General features: G+C 56.6%; 8 protein-coding genes across 8 annotated transcripts; 3 read left to right on the forward strand and 5 right to left on the reverse strand.

Moving 5' to 3' along the window:
• Positions 1–10: 10 nt before the first annotated feature.
• On the reverse strand, positions 11–1,466 carry W97_09304 (uncharacterized protein; the record flags this gene model as incomplete). The annotated part of the gene is made up of 5 exons (XM_007787163.1): positions 11–47; positions 112–531; positions 608–806; positions 930–1,221; positions 1,293–1,466. The coding sequence occupies 5 exons, from the start codon at positions 1,464–1,466 to the stop codon at positions 11–13; spliced, it is 1,122 nt and encodes a 373-aa protein (XP_007785353.1).
• Positions 1,467–2,364: 898 nt separating this feature from the next.
• W97_09305 (uncharacterized protein) lies at positions 2,365–4,158 on the forward strand (the record flags this gene model as incomplete). The annotated part of the gene is made up of 4 exons (XM_007787164.1): positions 2,365–2,569; positions 2,730–3,615; positions 3,677–4,016; positions 4,072–4,158. 4 exons carry the CDS (start codon positions 2,365–2,367, stop codon positions 4,156–4,158), a joined length of 1,518 nt encoding a protein of 505 aa, XP_007785354.1.
• Positions 4,159–4,596: 438 nt separating this feature from the next.
• W97_09306 (uncharacterized protein) lies at positions 4,597–5,034 on the reverse strand (the record flags this gene model as incomplete). The annotated part of the gene is made up of 1 exon (XM_007787165.1): positions 4,597–5,034. One exon carries the CDS (start codon positions 5,032–5,034, stop codon positions 4,597–4,599), a length of 438 nt encoding a protein of 145 aa, XP_007785355.1.
• A 937-nt stretch (positions 5,035–5,971) lies between these two features.
• Positions 5,972–7,686, forward strand: W97_09307 (uncharacterized protein; the record flags this gene model as incomplete). The annotated part of the gene is made up of 3 exons (XM_007787166.1): positions 5,972–6,239; positions 6,300–6,461; positions 6,527–7,686. 3 exons carry the CDS (start codon positions 5,972–5,974, stop codon positions 7,684–7,686), a joined length of 1,590 nt encoding a protein of 529 aa, XP_007785356.1.
• A 510-nt stretch (positions 7,687–8,196) lies between these two features.
• On the reverse strand, positions 8,197–9,399 carry W97_09308 (chitin synthase export chaperone; the record flags this gene model as incomplete). Its single annotated transcript, XM_007787167.1, has 3 exons — positions 8,197–8,400; positions 8,511–9,082; positions 9,162–9,399. The coding sequence occupies 3 exons, from the start codon at positions 9,397–9,399 to the stop codon at positions 8,197–8,199; spliced, it is 1,014 nt and encodes a 337-aa protein (XP_007785357.1).
• Positions 9,400–12,987: 3,588 nt separating this feature from the next.
• On the reverse strand, positions 12,988–17,188 carry W97_09309 (uncharacterized protein; the record flags this gene model as incomplete). The annotated part of the gene is made up of 2 exons (XM_007787168.1): positions 12,988–16,803; positions 16,859–17,188. The coding sequence occupies 2 exons, from the start codon at positions 17,186–17,188 to the stop codon at positions 12,988–12,990; spliced, it is 4,146 nt and encodes a 1,381-aa protein (XP_007785358.1).
• Positions 17,189–17,660: 472 nt separating this feature from the next.
• Positions 17,661–18,569, forward strand: W97_09310 (uncharacterized protein; the record flags this gene model as incomplete). The annotated part of the gene is made up of 2 exons (XM_007787169.1): positions 17,661–17,775; positions 17,827–18,569. 2 exons carry the CDS (start codon positions 17,661–17,663, stop codon positions 18,567–18,569), a joined length of 858 nt encoding a protein of 285 aa, XP_007785359.1.
• A 237-nt stretch (positions 18,570–18,806) lies between these two features.
• On the reverse strand, positions 18,807–19,178 carry W97_09311 (uncharacterized protein; the record flags this gene model as incomplete). The annotated part of the gene is made up of 1 exon (XM_007787170.1): positions 18,807–19,178. One exon carries the CDS (start codon positions 19,176–19,178, stop codon positions 18,807–18,809), a length of 372 nt encoding a protein of 123 aa, XP_007785360.1.
• Between the last annotated feature and the right edge of the window lie 139 nt (positions 19,179–19,317).

Consider the following 19,317-nt stretch of genomic DNA (forward strand, 5'->3'; position numbering starts at 1 on the left):
TCTAGCTTTGCTAAGAATCCAGCGGCCGCTGCGCATACACGACATGGCTATCCGCCTCGTCAGCCGAATACAAAAGCGAGTAGGAAAAAAAAAAACCGAAGGCCAACTCACAAGTTATGCTGCGCCTGCATCCTCGGGTCCCTCAGCTCCTTCCTCACATCCACAAGCAACACCTGCACCTCCTCAGGGCTCCACCTCCTTACCGTGGTCAGAATCCTCAAGCTAATAGCCTCGAGGCCGTCGAGAAACTGGACGAGGTCGAAGGCGCCGATCTCCTTGAGCCGTTTGTTCTTGGGCCAGGTCCCCACAGGGATGGGCAGCAGCTTGTGCGACACATTTTCGAAGCCGGCGTCTCTGATCCAGCCTTCGAGCAGCGGGCCGGGCTCGGGCTCTAGCCCGAAGGATCGGATGCCTGCGATTATCTCCGCTGACCATCGGTCCATGGCGCAGCCCGGGCGGAACTCGCCCGAGGTGGTGTAGAAGCGCATGTCGAAGTCTTGGAACTCGACCCAGCCGCCGGGCTTGGTGAAGCTGGGGGACCGTCTTAGCCATCGTCTTTCTCGCCCCCTGTTTGTTATGCTGGCTTCTGAGGAAAGCGGGATCTTACCGGTACGCTTGCTGCAGCAGCCGCGGCCAGTCCTTGAGAGAGCCGGCCAGGTACCGCGCGTGGATGTAGTCGAAGGGCGCGCTGAATACCCACTCGTTCTCGATGTCGTCGACCTCGAAGCGCACGTTGGGGGGCACGAGCGAGGGCTGGATCGGGCTGAGGTCGTTGCCGAGCACGTCGGCTGAGGGGTATGTGTCGCCTGTGGCGGCTTTGCTTAACTTCCTGGCACTACTTGGGCAGGCTGGCGCGCTGGTTTTGGGGGGGGGGGGGGGGGGGATGGCAAGGGGAGAGGAGAAGAAGGGGAGGGAAGAGGCGGGTTTACCCATCTCAATGGCCCAGATGCCCGTCCCGGTCCCCAGGTCAAGCATGCGTTGAGGGTTATCCCCAATGGGCGCATAGTGCAGCTTCCCTTCGCAGCGCAGCGTCAAGCAGTGGTGGAAGAGGTCGAGACGGTCGTTTTCGTCCTCGTCGTTGGGGAGGTAGTACGACCCATCCTTGAAGGAATGGTATCGGCGGCCGTTCTCGTACTTGTAGCTCGTGATGCTGGACTTCAGGGACGTGGTGATGGACTGCGCGGATTCGGCGTAGGCGGAGTCGTTGTCGTCTGTGCCGACCTGGGAGGCGGGCGGGTGGTTAGCGTGAGGATAGGAGGGCTGGGCTGCCGACAATGGTACGAGTTGCTGACCTCTTCCGCTTCAATCTGGAGGTCGCTGGTCGTGGTGTCGGGCGCGGCCTCGACTACGGGACCAACATCGCCGACATCGTCATGTGGTGACTTGGGATGCTGTTGTGGATTATTCGCGGACGGAGCTAGAGCTGCGGCTGGCCCCGCGTCTCGACCTGCAGCGGGAGACGCCATGGCCGGGTGTTCTGACTCGCAAAGTAATTCTACGGGCGCTTATTCTGGTTCCAAGAAGGCTCTTGTAAGGCGACTAGCAACTAGCAATGGGACGACTTTGGAGAAAAGAGGCAGCGAAAGACGTGAAGGAAAGCAGAGTAGAATGCAACAGCTCAGCCGTTCCCAGCGACATGGACGAGACGCGCGAGCTAGAGGATTAATATGCATCGCCTGAGGGTGTCACCAAACACAAACCGCTGGCTGTCAGGCCTTCCCAGGCTGCACCTCTGCGGCGTGAATGTGGACGCATGAAACCTCTTCGGGAGTGCCGTCCAGCGTTGCCAGGATGTCCCGACCTGTTGTGCTGCTGCGCTGGATGGCGACACATGCGCCGCGGCAGCGACGTTAGCCGCATCAGCTGCGCTGACAGCTCACCGTGCCACAGACACCACCTTTGACAGCTACTAGTGCTCGAGCATGAAAGTTGCCCAGTGTTGACAGTCGACAACCCTCAGAGACTGGAGGTAGCGATAAGCGCGAGCTGCCGCTCTCGCCGCCTGCGGGGAAGCGGCCCGCATCAGCACGCGTCGTTAGCCTCAGCGAACCGCCCATCAAGCAAGGGACAACAACCAGCACGATGGTGGCAGCCGGGGACGACAGGCCTGCCATTGACGGACTGCAGTGCGACAATGCATGTGCCTGCAGAAGGATTCCACCCCTCTTGCTTGGCCTCCGATGGGGTGTGCGAACTGACGATAAAGCTAAGGCCGTTGGTTACGTACGGGGCGGATGCTCCACCGCGTGGGGATTATGTATATGCGGGAGGGGGATGTGTCCCTGAAGGGTCTTTTGAGAATTTCCAGGTTCGCTTCTCTGCAGCTTCGTTCTTCTGTGAGGATATCGTCTGTGTATCGGCAGAATGTTTGGTTACTGGCTCCCAGCGGCCGCTGTGCTGCTGGTGTTGTATATTGTCGGGGGAGCAATTTACCGCCTGTTCTTTCACCCTCTCGCGAAGTTCCCCGGGCCCAAGTTGGCGGCGGTGACGGTGTGGTATGAAGCCTACTACGATGTGGTTGGGAAAGGACAATATATCTTTAAGTTGAAGGAGTTGCATGACAAGTACGGTAGGGCCGCCCAGGGATTTCAGGATGAGAGCTTTGGATGCACGCCTCATATTAGACACTTTATGAATTGGTTCACCACCACGCGTTGCACATAAACAACCTGTCTCCATGATTTCATTCTTCTAGACACAGTACCCGGTGCTGAATACACCTCCCCTAGGTCCCATCATCCGCATCAACCCCAACGAGCTCCACATCCGCGACCCCGACTACTACGACACGCTCTACAACCAGACGAACCGCCTCGACAAATCTGACTACTTCTACCGCATGCTCGGCAACCCCTACGCCCTCTTCAACACCAGCCCCGCCTCCCTCCACCGCATCCGGCGCTCCGCCCTAAACCCCTTCTTCTCCGCCCAGGTAATCTCCCGCTTCCGGCCGCACCTCCAACACGCGACAGACCGCCTCTGCGAACGCATGGCCGCCTGCGCCGAGCACGACGAAGTGATCCCGCTCTTCTACGCCTACCGCTGCCTCACCGTCGACATCATCTCCGAGTTCGTGTTTGGCTCCCAGCTCGGGCTCCTCGACCGCGAGGACTGGGGCCGTGCGTTCTACGCCGCGTATCGCAGCCTGTGGGATCTGTCGCCGCTGATCCGGCAGTTCCCGATCATCATGACGGCCGCGATGGCGATGCCGCGCTGGATGACGGCCGTGCTGAACCCGAAGGCGCTCGAGGTTGTCGATATGTTTGCGGCGGTCGACGAGGAGACGCTGAAGTTGCTGAGGAGCGATCCCGCGGAGGTCGAGAAGAAGCCGTATCCGGTTGTCATGTGGGAGCTCGCGAAGAGCGAGGTCACGCCGCCGGAGGAAAAGCGGTTCGAGGTGCTGACGCTGCAGGCGAATGGGCTGTTGTCGGCCGGGTTCGAGACGACGGGCGCGGCGCTGGCGCACATGACGTATTGTGTTCTGGCGAATCCGAAAACGCAGCTGAAGCTTGTGAGGGAGCTTGAGGAGGCGATCCCGGATCCCGGGAACGTCCCTAGCTGGCAGGTCCTCGAGAAGCTGCCCTACCTCTCCAGCGTCGTAAAGGAGGGACTGCGGTGCGTGCATTTCTTTCCTTCTCTTAAGTCGTGCCGTGACACTAACCACACCACCCCCCAGCCTCACCATCGGCGCCGTATCCCGTCTCCCCCGCATCAACCGCACCGACTACATGCGCTACAAGGAATGGCAAATCCCGCCCAACACCGCCGTCGGCATGGCCGCCCTCTACGTCGTGAAGAACCCGGACGTCTTCCACGATCCCGAGGCGTTTATTCCAGAGCGGTGGCTCGAGCCTGATGCGAAGGAGCTGGAGCGTCACCTTGTCGTCTTCAGTAAGGGGACACGCTCGTGCATCGGGATTAACCTCGCGTATGCGGAGCTGTATAGCGTCATGGCGACGATGTTTAGGCGGTTTCCGAACTTGGAGCTGTTCGAGACGACGGATGAGGATATGGAGGTGAGTGTCGTTGGTCCCAGATGCCGAGGCCGCGCGGTTGCTGATAATCCAATAGGGTGTACATGACTACTTCGCTCCCATGGTCAGGAGTGGTGACAAAGGGTTGAAGGTAAAGGTGGGGAGATCTGAGAAGGCGCAGTAGTAATACCCAGAAGACGGATGGGTCATGTGGGGCGCAGAATTGAGTAGGGCCATGTTCCAGTGGATATCCGTTGCAGCGGTTGCTTTATGCCTGTTGGCGGCCATATTGTATCTCTTGTGGTCCTGAGCTGCAGTAAAACCGAAATCTTTTGTCGGGAACGTCTTGCTAACAACCAAGGGACTCAGTATCCACCCAGTAGTTCTTCACCTTCTGTGACATAGAGAGCCCTCTTCCAAAAACACCGTTCCGCACGCCGGCAGGCCTCCAGCTTGCGTAGCAACTGTCACCAAAAATCTCTGTAGCGAACAGCCAGTCGTGCGCCGGGTTGTTTCAATCCGTACTCCAGCCTCTCCAGCCCTCGTTTCCGATGGGTTTCCATGTTCACAGCAGCTCAATTCTTCATGGCCACACAAGAGACTTGTCAGACTTTTTCCGCTCTCACTCCCCATCCCTGACGACCTCACAAACCGCCTCCAACTCCCTCCTGACAGCCTTAACCCCCTCCTTAACCGCCTTCTCCGGAATTTTAATCTCCACCCTCTCTCCCGCCTCCCCGTCTCCGTTCTCCCCACCATGCCCATTAAACCCGTTCTGGCCCCCTGCGTCCCCTCGCGCTTCCCGTAGCACTCGCGCCATCAGCTCCTCGTACGTCGCGCAGTCCCCATTGCGTAGAAGTTGCGCGATACGAGTGCGCAGGGCGGTTGTCCAGCCGGCTGCGGCGAGTTCGTGGGAGATGGCGGATTGGATTCGGGGGACCGCGGCGGGTTGGGCCAGGAGCGCGGAGAGGAGCGTGCTGTGGAGGGTCGGGGGGAGGGGGACGGGGGTGCTGGTTGCGGGAAGGGTGATTTTGTTTGAGTGGGTTGGAGTGGCTGTCATTGTGGTGTTGCGCAGGGGGGACGTCGGTGGTGCGGTAGAGGTGGGATGAGCAGATTGCGACTTGAATTGGACTTATGGGAGATTAAGGTAGCTATGAGGTGGGCGAGTTCCCTGTTGGACGATGTTGGCGGAAGCGATGTCGAGGAAGGGTTCAAGTGGGTGCGAACAGAGTTGCGGAGGTGCTTTCAGTTCGTAGACGTCGTGAGTCGTGAAACCCAATGGTTACTACGCCGCTTGACAGAAGCAAGTTTGGCACAGCTGTCCAAATCAGGGGCTTATTCAGTTGTCTCTTCTCTGGCCGGCTTCCAGGAGTGATCCTTGAGCTCTGGGGTTGATCTCTTGAAGGGTGATTGACCGAGTCTGGAGCGTACTGTAACGTAGATTACCTAAGCGTGTAAAGAAATGATGAGGCCCTTGATGCGAGACGAAGCTCGGAGGCTGAGCGGAGAGACTGCACGACCGCAACACCAGCACACACCAGCACACACCAGCACACACAAGACCACAACACACTCCGCTGTTGCCACTGTTCTCGCCACAACGCCCTCTTCGCTGCCAGCTCCCGCCGTCAAGACGACCAGTACACCGTCTATGCGCTCCCGCAGCTGCAGCTTTGCCAGCATCGACAATTAAGCTCCCACAACACCACCGGTACACTTGCGACCCACCTCGATGGGACGCTGCACAACACCCTGCATCTGCCTTGGATAGAGCCCGAGAACTCTCTGGCACCATCTGCTCCATCTCCCGCCGCCGGCCCCTGTGATCCACGCCGGCAAGCCTCACCATCCTCGCTTCCGTCTCAGGATCCCTGCCAGTACCGAGAACCACGGCAAGGCGGGCCTGATATCGAGCCCTACGATAACCGCCCCGACCCCTCTTCAGCGACAGTAGAACCACAAGAGTGCGAGAAGATTGGCAACAGCAAAGCGCAAGCATGGCATACAAGCCTACATACCACGAGGACTCGGACGCCGACGACGAGTATGAGCGCAGCGTCTTCACCTCTCCAACCTTGCCCGCAGACTTCGAGTCCTCGCCCACGGACTCGGGACCACCCTCCACAGAGCATACGCCGACCACATTTACACATTCTGGGGAGAGCCATGGCTCGCCAACCGGCGTCATAACCCAGTGGACGGCGGGGCAGTGTGCGGATTTCATAACTAGTTTGGGACTGGGACAGTACGCGGACAACTTCATAGGTAGGTTGGGTGGTGGCGGTAACGGGTTGGTGCACCATGAACTGACAGCATGGTTTATAGAGGAGGGCGTTACTGGCGAGGAGTTGATTGTGCTGCAGCACGCAGATCTGAAAGAGATGGGCGTGAGCAGCGTGGGCCACCGCCTTACCATCCTGGGGCGTGTGTACGAGGCGAAAGTCAAACACAATGTGCGCATAGAACCGGACCACTACGTACCCCTCTGTACGTGCCTCTACATTCCCGGCCCTACAGTACAATTGAGAGCTGTGGAGACTGACAAATCGCAGCCGCCGATGCAGCCGCTCAGGAGCTAGCGCCCACTCAAGATGATATCGCTCGTATCATCCGCATCATAGAGGATCGAGACAAGAGAATACACAGCGCAGAGGCAGAGTTGCGAATTCTGAAAGAAGACCTAACCCGAGTTGCCGAAGAGAACCGAAAGCTGCGAGAAGACCATCTGACAGTAGCACGAATGGTCAAGGACCGATCTCAGCCCCTGCCAACACCGGATCGAGGAGACGAGGAACAAACGAAGGAGCGAAGCGGAACCGGCCTCTCGCGAAAATTCTCCACCAAGAACTTCTTCCTCAGCGGCTCCGGCCCCAAGCAGCCTTCGCCCACCATCCACGAAGGCCGCACTCTAACCGACAGCTCCTCCCTGGACCCCTCCGCCGCCGCACTGGCCGCCTCGTCGCACCTTACCGCCTCGATAAGCGGCGGGGTCCCACCCGCAACTACACCGCACACACACACTCACGCGCAGCCGTCGCCAACCTCGCCCGCCTACAACACAACATCCGCGTCCGCACAGTCTCGCTCTTTCCCCCGAGATGGCCCGGCCTCGCGCTCGCACACAGCGGACGACTACAACAGCTACACCTCGAGCTACTCGAACGCCTCGACGCTTATCGGAGACCGCGAAACCCGCGACCTGCGTACCGCGACCCCGGCGCCGCTCTCCTCGCGGCCCCTTCGCAGCGCCAACACCTCCACCACCGCCGGCAACAGCGGACCCACATCCGCGCCCACAGACGCGGCCCCCGACCCGCCCAACTCCGGCGGCCTCGGCCCACCAGCCCCCTACTCCTCCGCAGCCTCGATCGCGCCCTCGACAGCCACAAACCCGCAAGTCGAGATCTTCAAGTCGTTCCGCGTGTCCATCGATGACCCGTGCCACAAGGTCCTCCCCGTCGCGCTCAAGAAATACAACATCACGGCCGACTGGCGCCAGTATGCGCTCTACATTGTGCACGGCGACCAGGAGCGGTGTCTAGGATTGAACGAGAGGCCGTTGATTCTGTTCAAGCAGCTGGATAAGGAGGGCAGGAAGCCGATGTTTATGTTGCGGAAACATGCGAGTCCGATGGACGTCGGGCATGTGAGTACGATTGCCGGGGGTGGGGGCGGTGGCGGGGTGGTTAATTTGCCGGGGGGTGTGCTGTAGAGAGTCCATCTTCACACATGGGAAGACCATGACGCTATTCCACTGGCGCGTATTGTCGTTGTGCATGATTGGCTGCTGGGTAAGCCCGTCTTGCGACTTGGCTGGGCGAGCGGAGAGGGTCAGATTTGCTGATTTACGGATTACGAGCGGGCAAACATGGAGGCCGACTAGGTATCAGGGAAACGAGGGCGGAACACGAGACGAATGTGATGGATTGGTTCATGCGTATACAACGTAGGGAAGAATTTTTTCAAGGCCGCCCATGATAAATGCAGAGACGAATGCAAAGGCAGAGGAAAATCAACGATCAACAAGGCCCCGTTGGGGTAAAATGATATTACGAATACGCTAGCATCAACACATGCTCAACTCTTGACACCGCGTACACAGCTCCCAGACCCCGGAAAGGATAGTTCCCATGCAAACGCCAATGCTTCAGACGCCCAATTGCACAACTCCTACACCCCCAAAACCATTACAGATTCGTCTAACCCACAGGCACGCGCCCCGTCAATACCGCTCAGTCCCACCCCAGTGCGAGCTCCGACTGCCCGGCTGGTCCAGGCTCCACTTGTACGAGTCCGTGTCGTAGACGGTGGCTCTGCGGTCGTCGTCGGCGGTGCCGGGGGGCAGCAGCAGCTCCTTGACTTCCCAGTTGTTCTGCTTGGTGCCGACGCTGAACTCAAGGTCTTCGCCTGTGATGGAATCCCAGTACTGGAGAGCGTTGGTGTTAGTGCTGCGGTCAGAGATGTGCAGAGGAGAGAGAAGGATAGATAAAGGAAGAGTGAGAGAAAAGTAGGGGTGGGAGTACGGGTACGGCTTACCTTGTATACCATCATAACCGCCAACAGGTTGCAAATCGTCGCAAAGAACAGCCCATCCAGGTAATGCTGCACGCCGTTGCAGATCGTATCGCTAAACACGTAGAGGATGACCTGCCCAATCACGAAGAAGAAAACCCCAAACCCGATGTCCCCCAGCGGCCACCGGTCCTGCAGCGTGTTGGCCACAAGCAGCACCTGCATAACCACATAGACCAGCAAAAAGATCCCGTTGAAGAGATACAGCACCACAAACAGGCCGACTGTGTTCCGCGGCCCCAGTCCCGCCCACCCCTTAAACGTGAGCAATGAGACCGCGCCGCTGATGACGAACATGCCGAGCGAGCAGAGGCGCAGCAGCCACACGCTCAGCGTGGTGCCGTCTTCGTACAGCTGGAAGCCGACGAAGCCGTTGATGAGGAGGCAGGTGCAGAGCGCGGAGGCGAGGCCGTTTTGCGCGGAGGCGAAGTAGGGGAAGGCGCTGCTGCCGGGGGGCACGACACCGGAGTCGAGGAGGAGGGAGCAGAGGGTTAGGAGGAGGTAGAGGTAGAAGAAGGTGGTGATTTCTTTGCGGCCTGGGTGTTGCGATTGCGGTCAGTGTTAGGTCCTCTCTGAGTAGGGACGAGGGGGCGGTTGGGGGAGGGACAAACGCACCGACAGCGGTGAACTTGGACCGCACGTGTATGATCATGATGGCCGTCATGATGAGCGCGAGGATGTGCATGAAGTCTGTTGCGCCGTTGAAGATTATCGTGTTTGCGAGCTCAATCGTCCGAGAGTAGCATGTTGGCTGTATGCCTGCGACGCCGGTGATGGCGGACGGAGGGCCCACGAGGGCGCAGAGCGGGATGGCAGTCTTTTCGCATATTGTCGAGAAGTCCCCGAAGCCCATGATGGCGTGGTCGTGGGTGGTCGTGGGGGGTCGAATAGGACTGATGAGGCGGCGAGGAGGGTTGCGGGTTGCGGTCTTTCAGGGCGGCGCAGCCGCAGTCTCGAGGAGACGCTCCGCTACGGATGCGAGATTAGGGCGATGTCCGGTTGTTGGTAACGATCGTTGGGTATGATTATGCAACTGGAAGTAATAGTCTTTGTTTGCGTCGAAATGTTGCGCTCCGCCTTCTTGAAGCCCAGGCAGGGACGGCCCGGCAAAACAGCCACGTCGTGCCCAAAAATACCCCGACTCCAACCATGAACATCACGCTTCGACACTGGTGCGAAGTTTCTCTAAATCAATACTAGCTCGTTTGTGTGATTAAGCAATGTAGAAAGCACTCTATAAAGCTTATGATCGGCTATGCAGACCAGATTTAGTGACGTTCAATCGGTGGTAAGGGGTCGAATTTCTATGCTTTTGAGCCTTGGAGTCGGCGTTATTTTGGCCACAACGTGACAGCCACCCCGTTTCGCCAACCAGACCTCGACAACACCAACCGAGCCATGAGTCCATTGTCCGCCAGCCTTGCCATGTACATGCTGTAGGCACGTAGGAGGCACTGTTCCTGGTGCCATGTGACTCGTGGCAGTGCTTCTGCCTGTCTTTCTCTCACTTTTTCTCTCAAACGCGTTTTTCAGCTCACCGTGGCCGTAACTGTTCGACTATTTTTTCGTAATGAGCATGACTCTCCAACCAAGCCTGAGTGTGCCATTCTGCTATCATTCCACTGTTAAAAACCAGGTCACTGCAAGAATACTCTCGCAGCCGCTGGGAAGACCTCCGTTCACCTGCATCACTTAATACCTGAGGCAGCCGTTGCGATCCAGCAGCAGCACGTTACACCTCTCAAGTACTTCTGGAGTCTAAGAGTTCTTTCCTATTCTCGTACGCCTGACAACCAATCCAGATTGGCCGCGTTTACCCATAATAAACGATGGCATGCCCGATCTGCATGGATTTGGACTCCCAAGACTGTAAAGACGGATACGAAGGGTTCGAGTTTCCGAGAATGCTTATCGACCTGCGTAAACTCCGCGAGGCCCGGAGCCCTCGGTGTCCATTTTGCTCTTTCCTGCTTCAGGTCGTCAACCATTTCGCTGTCCATGCTGAGTTCGCTATCTTTGAGTTCCCTCCAGATCAACCCATTCGAATGAGTCTATTCGGCAATCCCTCGCACGGTTTCAAGTACCTCCTCCGCATATTTGCTCCTCGATGTAAGTTTACAGAACATTAGCCGCATGGCAAGTTGATGCTAATTGCTCGGGAAGCCTCAAGAATACCCTTCTGGAACAGTGTATGCACTGCATCCGAACAGCCAGCCTACCTTGGGTCTGATGAAACGGTTCGCTATATTAAGGCATGCATGACTCGATGTTCGTCACGTCATAGCCAGCTGTGCTCAGTTCCTGAGCGTTCTGCTTTTCCTACGCGGACTCTAAATCTCGAAAGCAAAGCTATCAGACTCAACCAGCATAATTCTACCGAAGGGAGATACGCCGCACTAAGCCACTGCTGGGGCGGCGCCCAGCCTTTGCGACTGACTCAAGATTCGTTAGAGCAATTCGAAACAGGAATCGCGTGGGAAGCGTTGCCTGAAGTCTTTCAAGACGCTATTAGAGTGACCCGCGCTCTTGATATAAGCCACCTATGGATTGATGCACTCTGTATTATACAGGACAACCAGAGTGATTGGGAAAGGGAAGCCGCTAGGATGAGCGAATATTACCGAAACGCGTATTTGACTATCGCGGCCTCATCATCGGCGAATTCGAGGCAACGCTTTTTAAAGGATCGCGATAAGGCGTGGAAGCCGGTGGATTTCCACGTCCAATCCCCTATGGACGATGGCAAGGCCTATGCTGTCCGCGTCCAACCATTGCGAGCGGGTACTCTCGACCTGATCACCCGGCCATTATCGACACGAGGATGGACTTTCCAAGAGAACGTCATCAGCAAGCGTGTCGTCCACTTCACAAACGACTACGTCATATGGGAATGCAGAGGCTGTGTTGAATCAGACGGGAGGCAGTACTATGCCAGCTACGAACCCCTAGCTGGCAAACTCGAAGGGATAAATACAGATACAAATATCTATAGCGGTTGGCATAGAATGGTGGAGAAGTATTCTCAACGGCATTTGACTTACGCCACCGACAAGCTGCCAGCTTTGAGCGGCATAGCGGCAGTCTACCACGACGTTATAAGATCGGCTTATCTTGCGGGATTATGGCGCGACAATCTCTTATACGACCTTCTTTGGCGCTCTAAACAAGGGGCCGAGTCGGCCGACAGACCTTGCAGAGTCGATGGCGTGGCACCTTCATGGTCGTGGGCTTCAATTGACAGTGGTGTCGTCTTCGATTTCGCCTTTGATGATGTTGAGCCTGAAGCCTCCGTCGTTGATGCACAATGCACAGTTCCTGGTCTAAATCAATTCGGCACAGTCATGAATGGCGTTGCAACTATCACCGGGCGCGTTGTGCGTGCAACAATCGTGTGTCCAGACCCTTCAGTTGGCAAAGAATACCTCATCATGATCTACTTAGGGCGACTAGTCGAACGGGCTTTCCCTGATACCAGGCTTGAGGGGTATGAGACCGTCCTCGGACCATCAGTACGAAGAGCTCAAGGAGAAGCAGAGCCCCTTCCATTTGAAGCACCTGTGCTGTGTCTGCAAATGGTTACGAGTGTTCGCGGTAATTTTACTTATGGTCTCATTCTCACCCCATCAAAGTCTCGATCAGGCGTTTACAAGCGGATTGGCTGTTGTTATCTGCGAGGCGATTGGTTTCGTGGAGGAAATTTGGAGACGATAGACCTGATCTAAGAATAAGGGTAACGCGGCATCACTTGCCGAATTCTGTCGCCATAACCCTACGCTTTGAAGTCAAGAAGAGCCGACTCATCCGTGTAGCTACAGACTTCTCCCAAGCCACCATGGTTCCTGGACCTGCCTTCCGTTCCATTGTCTGCTCCCAAAGACCATCCGTCTCCGGGCCCGCTATCAGGCTAATCCACTGGTTGAGCCGTAGTTAAATGCGATAACACCGTCAGAAATCCCTCGTTGCAGTCTTACGATCATGACAGAGGAAGATCAGCGCTCCACTAGCGGCTGCCCGAGAGCGTATCTATGTAGGAAAGCAGCAGATTGCCTCTCCCGTGTTCCATCAACACTAAATATCTCCCCTTAAATACTACTGCAAGCTACCGGTCTACCTGGGGCAATCTGGCCGCTTCCATATAAGAATAAGACTCCAAGACCTCTCTCAAGGCCTCCTGAGACTGTGCTACATGCAACCTTCCGATGCCTCTCGTAGACACCAAATTAGTGGCCAAGTATACGCATTCCATGCTTTAGAGAGCCTCGTAACCAGATGGTTCTAGAACAGTAGCTAAAGCGTCTAAGCACCTGATCCATATCAGAGCACATATCTATACAGACAAACGCGCTCAACCCTCCAAACTGATTCGCTCGCTCTCCCTTCCGCTGCCCCTCCTAAGCACAGCCACAACCACATCCACATCCACCTCGGGCCACATACTCCCTCACGCATCCAGCCCATCCAGCTCAATCAACCGCCTACAAACTCCCACAACCTCACTCCCCCCCAGATCCATCTCCGGCTCCTCAATCTTCCTCGCCAGCACCTCATCAAGCAACATCCTCATCCTGGACACCAGAACCCCAATCCTCGCCCACCCCCTGAGCCTCAACCACCCATCCACAACCAACCCCCTCCCCTGCGTATCCAACCCAATCGGGCCGGAAAACAACAGCGCGCTGTACGCATTGAACGGCGTCAGATCCCGGATAAACACCTTGCTCGTCGCCATCTTCGTGAAGTAGCTCATGAAGCGCGCTCCGCCGGGAAAGGCCTGCGCGTCGAAGAGCGTCGAGCTGGGATGTACGAACACGCGCCCGTTGTCTTGGTTGAAGTATTTTATGGTCCGAGCTTCGGGGTCCAACGCTACGGCGCCGGAGACGGAGGCCGCGAATTTTTGGTCGGGGAGCTCGATGCGCGCGATTTGGGGGTTGAAGGCTCCAGCCACAAGGGCGCGGATTAGAGGAACGCTGGTGTTGTGGCGGTTGTACGAAGTTGGAGTGGAAGTGGGGGAGGGTGAGGTATAGGTCAGGGGCAGGAATCCGGTTTCTTTGAGAGAAGAGAGGTATTGGGCGCGGTTCGTGCTGATGTCCTGGAGGGTCTGGCTGGAGAGGAAGTTTTGCTCGCACCAGGCGCGCAGGTCGTGTCTGGAGACTCCTTTGGAGCGGAGGGCGGACCATTCAGTGTAGGCTGCTAGGTCGGCGATGAGGTCGCCTTGTCCGTTGCTGAAGGACGAGCGCGCGGCTTTCGATTCTTCGCGCTTGGCCTGGGGCGAAACGAAGGGGCTCCGGACAGTGAGGATCGAGGCGATGGTGAGGCAGGCTTCTAGACAGCCGAAGGTCGCGCCGTAGATAAGGAGCTTGCCGCATCTTAAATCCGCCGGTATGGTGGATAGATGCCGCCCCAGCGCTGTCATCTCCTCGCCATCAATGGCTCCCATGCGACCCAGCAGCTCTATTGCACCTTCAACAGCCAGGCTCTCCGGCGGAGTCAGTGCGCCGGCCAAGAAAGCAGCTACGTCTTTCACGCCCATAGCCTTCACGGACAGGCACAGCTGCTCAAGCGGCACCCTCCTAATCTCCGGCTCTGGCCGCTCCGCCATCTTCATCATCTCGGCATTGCGCGTGTACAGCTTGTAACACTTGCCTGCACGGACTCGTCCAGCTCGGCCGCGCCGCTGTTTGCAAGCCGCTCGTGAGGCCCAGACTTCTTCGAGCTTGACCATGTTATTCTGCGGGTCGAAGCTTGTCTCCTTGACGCGGCCGGTGTCGATAACCGCAACGATGTCTTCAATCGTGATTGAAGTTTCGGCTACATTTGTAGAAGCGATAACCTTGCGCATGCCCTTTGGAGCCGGGGGGAATACGCGGCGCTGTTCAGCCGGCAGCAGTGATGCGTGAAGTGGAAGGGCGTAGATATTTGGCATGCTCCTTAGAGCTTGTATTGTCCGGTCGATCTCCATCGTGCCGGGTAAGAAGATCAGAACTCCGCCGTCCTGGCTGCCCAGCTCTGCATCGATATATCTGACGGTTTGTGCGATGAGGTCGTAGTTGATCCTCATACCAACGCTTCTTAGTTTGCCTGCCATCGACGTCGGTGCCAAGCCCTCATCCCAGCCGCTCTCATCTTCATCCAGATCAGCACCTCGTCCACCGAAACCTGTCATGCGCACGACGTCGTCCATATAAAGATCCTCAACTGGATGTGTGCGGCCTTGTATCTCTATCCGGCCAACAGGTCCCACAGAGTCGAAGTACGCTGCGAAGACATCAGCGTCCAATGTAGCACTCATGAGTATGACCTTGAGGTCTCTTCTGGCTTTCAGCACATCGCGGAGGAGCACGAGTAGGAAGTCGGTGTCAAGCGACCTCTCATGCACCTCATCAACCACAACATGACTGACGTCCGCCAAAGAGGCGACGACATCTTCGGCGCTGCCTCCAGATGTCTGGAGACGGCGCAACAGGACGCCAGTGGTGACAAAAGAGATTTTGGTGACGCCTGACTTATGTCTAGATTCGCCGCGAATCGAATAGCCCACCTCTTCTCCAACTCTGGAACATCGCTCCTCCGCTACACGGTCGGCAAGACCTAGCGCAGAGATACGGCGGGGCTGGGTACAGACGATGTTGGCCGCCTCACCCAGCTGGCGCTGGATCAAGTTGTCAAGGATGAACTGAACGGACTGAGTCGATTTGCCCGAGCCAGTCTCGCCTGATATGATAGTTACTTGGTGATTGTTGACTGCATGGACGATGGCCTCTTGTAGTCTCCACGCTGGAAGAGATTGCCGTACGCGCATCATATTTTGTTGGGCTGGGGTGCTTTGTTTGGCTTGCCATTCACGCAGCATGCGATTGCTGATGTCTGTCCCGGGTCGCCAATTGACAGGTCTCAAATACCGGTTCCGACGGCCTTTTTGACGGGAGCCATCCGTTGTTGCGTTGGTATCTGCGGCGGCAACCGCGGTCGCTACGTCGCTCAGCCTTCCAGGGTTCTCCAAAATGCCAGGTATTCCGTGCTCCAGCCAGTCCACCAAGTTGAAAATCATCTGCTCGCCTAGAAAGTTTTCTTGTGCATATAGTAGCGCGCGCTTAATGATGCTTAGTCGTATATAGGCTGGTATGGTTGCATGCACTGCCATGATAGGCACAGCATTAGGATAAGGTCCTGGAGGCTTACGCAGGAGCAAGGTAAAAGCCTTATCAGTAGGGGGTACAATTTCGAGCTTAATCTGACAGGTATCAGATGTTGTCCCGAGTCTGTCGCCGTAGATAGCTGTAAGAACATCCTGTTCCTCCTTCCAAGCATCAATAGAATCGGCGGTTGCTTCCTGGGCGCCGTCAATGTGCACTGGATTGCCTTCGAGTAGGCGCGCTTGCAGCAAAGCCGCGGCTTTTCCTTCGTCTCCGTTGCAGGAGTCGAGCGTCTCTTCACACAGTTCCAGCGCATAGCCTGCAGCAGCTAAACGTTGGATGGCCGCCTGGCGCTTAAGATCGTGACTAGCCATGCTAATGCCGGCTGTATAGCCTTCGGGGAGACACCACTGCGGCAAGTCGTCTTCCGGCACATGTATGAGAAGCCACTCAAGGACCTCTTCGCGGTCTTTGCATGTGTCCGCAGCTTCTTCAACGTGACTACGGCGAAAGCCAAGACCCGTGACCTCGTCAATGATGTGTGCTCTTTGGGCTCGGCTCAAGTGGACATCATGCGGATTCCATACAGCATGAGTCCTGATCATCCGTTCGACCTGCGCGCGTGTCCGCTTGCCCATCTCGACCTTCGGTACCCTTGTCCAGCCCTTCATGCGGTTGCCGCTGTTTCCAGCAAGATGCGCACCCCCAGGACCAGGACCGGTGGAACCAGCACTCTTTTCCGCCTCTCTTTGCGCCGCCGCCGCTTGTCTCTTCTTCTCGGCATTGGCGAGGGCCTCTTCTCGTTCTTTTTGCGCAACGAACGGATCGGCTTCGTACATCCAGCCCATGCCTGCTGCTACATCTTGCTTCTTCATATCTTGAAACTCGCCCTTCCACAGGTCCCGGTATGTAGGCGGCATCATCATGTGGATGTTCCGCATGTTACAGACACGAAATAGCGCATAAGCGGCCGCGAAGTGGCGGGCTTCGACAGCTGTAGGCTGGGCCGCCGCACTCTTGAGTTGGGGTGGCACCTTAAATGGTGGGAGCGTAATCGTCTCTTTCGTCTTAGGATTTACTGTCCTTAGAATGACATTGGAAATGAATCCCTCTGGCGTTTTGTGCTATTATCTTTTTAGCGATGAACTCCCTCTTAGCTTATATCCTCAAGACACGTACCATAGTATATTCCGGCTTGTCCCATTTCATTTTCTGACAGTGCTCGCTGAGCATGTTTACAGGCAACTTTCCGGTCCATGATGCGCCGCCAATCAAGGTCCGGGTATCAGGCTTCTTGGGCGCATCTTCAGCTGGTACCGCTGGTTCTTTGCCTTTGACCTTGCTCTTTTCATCTGCCGTGGTGTTTCCTGAGGCTGTTTTGGCTCCCTTGCCTTTCTTTGATTCACCTTTCGCGTTCGAGAAGACGATAAAGCTGGTGTCATCGCCGTCTGCGGGCGGAGGTGCGGTTTTCTTCGACCCTGCACGGGGCGCATGGGGCTTGTTTGGCATCGTCCAAGCGCTTCGTCGGTCTGGAGGTGTTGGTGCAAAGGATCCATGGTGTTGTCAGTGAAAGAAATGTCGTTTAAACGGCGCATGTGGAAGCGACGGAGAAATCGATAGGGCTGAATTAAGCTTCCTTGCACGACTGCCGACCCGGAAGATCGTTGCGTCACTGGCCCTCGCAGCTTTACCTGGCTCGTGCCTGACATCTTACCTACATTCTTAGACAGGAACAGCTGGTGCTCTTGGTATCAACATTGCACACGGCGGACATAGAACCTTGAACAGAGTAAATTTACCTCGACCGACGGGCAATCACGCGCTTTGTACCCGGTGCAAGTCATCCGAAAATCGTGACCTCCCCTTTTTAATCACGTTATTAAAGCGGCTCAGATATCGTCTCGAATCTGATCATAGCACGTAACCTAAGGCCTCGATCTTGTTAGTATAGACCAGACCACCTTCCGGCCTTCTGTCCAAGATGTCTAGTCAACAAAGACCTGGAGAGCATGGAGAAGACGCAATCACTGAAGAAGAGATGGCCGGCACAACAATGCCCGCGCCAGCAGCAGAGCCATCCAAGCGGCCGAATGCTTGTAGGCTCATCATTTTCCTTGGACGACTATGATCCTGACTGTTATTGACAGTCACAGAACTCATGGCCCCCAAGAAGCCCAAACCTCCAACCCACACAACCGCCGCACCTAAGCCCCATTCTAGAGCCCCCGTCTTCGCCGGCCGTGATGGCTTGGGCGCCTATACCGCCTCCCCTCAATCCTACGGCCCTGACCGTATTGTCTACCACAACGAGCACTTCGTCGTGATAAACGACCTCTATCCCAAATCTTCTGTGCACCTGCTACTGCTCTCACGCAATACCCGAAAGCAGCTCCTACACCCCTTCGACGCCTTCGAAGACGCTGCCTTCCTAGCCGCCTGCCGCGCCGAAGCCGCTAAAGTCAAAAAGCTCGTCGCCGCCGAGCTACGCCGCAAACACGGCGCGTATTCCGCGAGTGAGAAGGCGCGGCGCGACGCCATGGACGCCAACGACCCTCCAGACACCGACGGCCTGCCTGCGGGACGCGACTGGGAGAGTGAGGTCAAGACTGGTGTGCATGCTCATCCGTCGATGGACCATCTGCACGTTCATGTGCTGGCGCGGGATATGCACAGTCCGTGTATGCGGCACAGGAAGCATTACAATAGCTTCAACACGCCGTTTTTGGTGCCGTTGGAGGACTTGCCGCTTGCGCCGAACGATGTGCGTAGGCATGCGAGGTACCTGGATGAGGACCTGGTGTGTTGGCGGTGTGGGAGGAATTTCGGGAAGAGTTTTGCGAAGCTGAAGGAGCACCTTGAAGGGGAGTTCGAGGCGTGGAGGAAGGAGTAGGGAAGTCTCTGGTGGTTATGGAGCTTTGACTGCTGTGTCGAGGAGCTCGATCCGCAGCTGTTGCTGCTCCCTTTGGTCGGAGCTTGACTGGCACCTGTTGTTCGACCCACAGCCAGTACTACAAGATCCACAAGAGCGGAGAAGTACACTATTAAGATACAAGAAACTTCTACAGACACGATAAGCCGATTTATCCCCTTTGCCTACTGTTCAGTACTCGAACCGCGTCCCGCGCATTCACGGCGTCCAAATAGCCTCGTAGAGGTTGTACATTGTCCCCCCAACCCTCCAGGCTTTTCGGCATTTCAATCCTTCATCCGCCCGTTCGAACAGCCTAGACATCTCCTCCCGGGTCCTCTCTCCCGCATTAAGCAGCGACATCATCATCAGATCCATCGCCAGCACCTCGTTATACTCCACCTCCGACACGGTCCCCCTCTCCGTAAGAGCGCGCTCTAGAATGAGCACCCTCGCGCCGGCCTTCAAGGCAGGAACGAGCGTCCTAAGCACATCAACGGCATACTTATCCGACCAGTTATGGAAAACCTTGGCGAAGAGAAGAGCATCCGCCCCATGAACAGACTGCGGCTTGAAAGAATCATGTGCCATGAACCTCACCCGGTCCCTGAGCTCCTCCGGCACCCCCTTCTCGCCCTCCAACACCACCCCCGGCAAATCCTGCACCACAAACCGCAGCCCCAGACGCGCCCTCGCCAGCGCAAAAGTCACACGCCCGTTCCCCCCCCCC

This window comes from Coniosporium apollinis (genome assembly GCF_000281105.1).
Source record: "Coniosporium apollinis CBS 100218 chromosome Unknown supercont1.107, whole genome shotgun sequence".
Classification (NCBI taxonomy): Eukaryota; Fungi; Ascomycota; class Dothideomycetes; genus Coniosporium; species Coniosporium apollinis.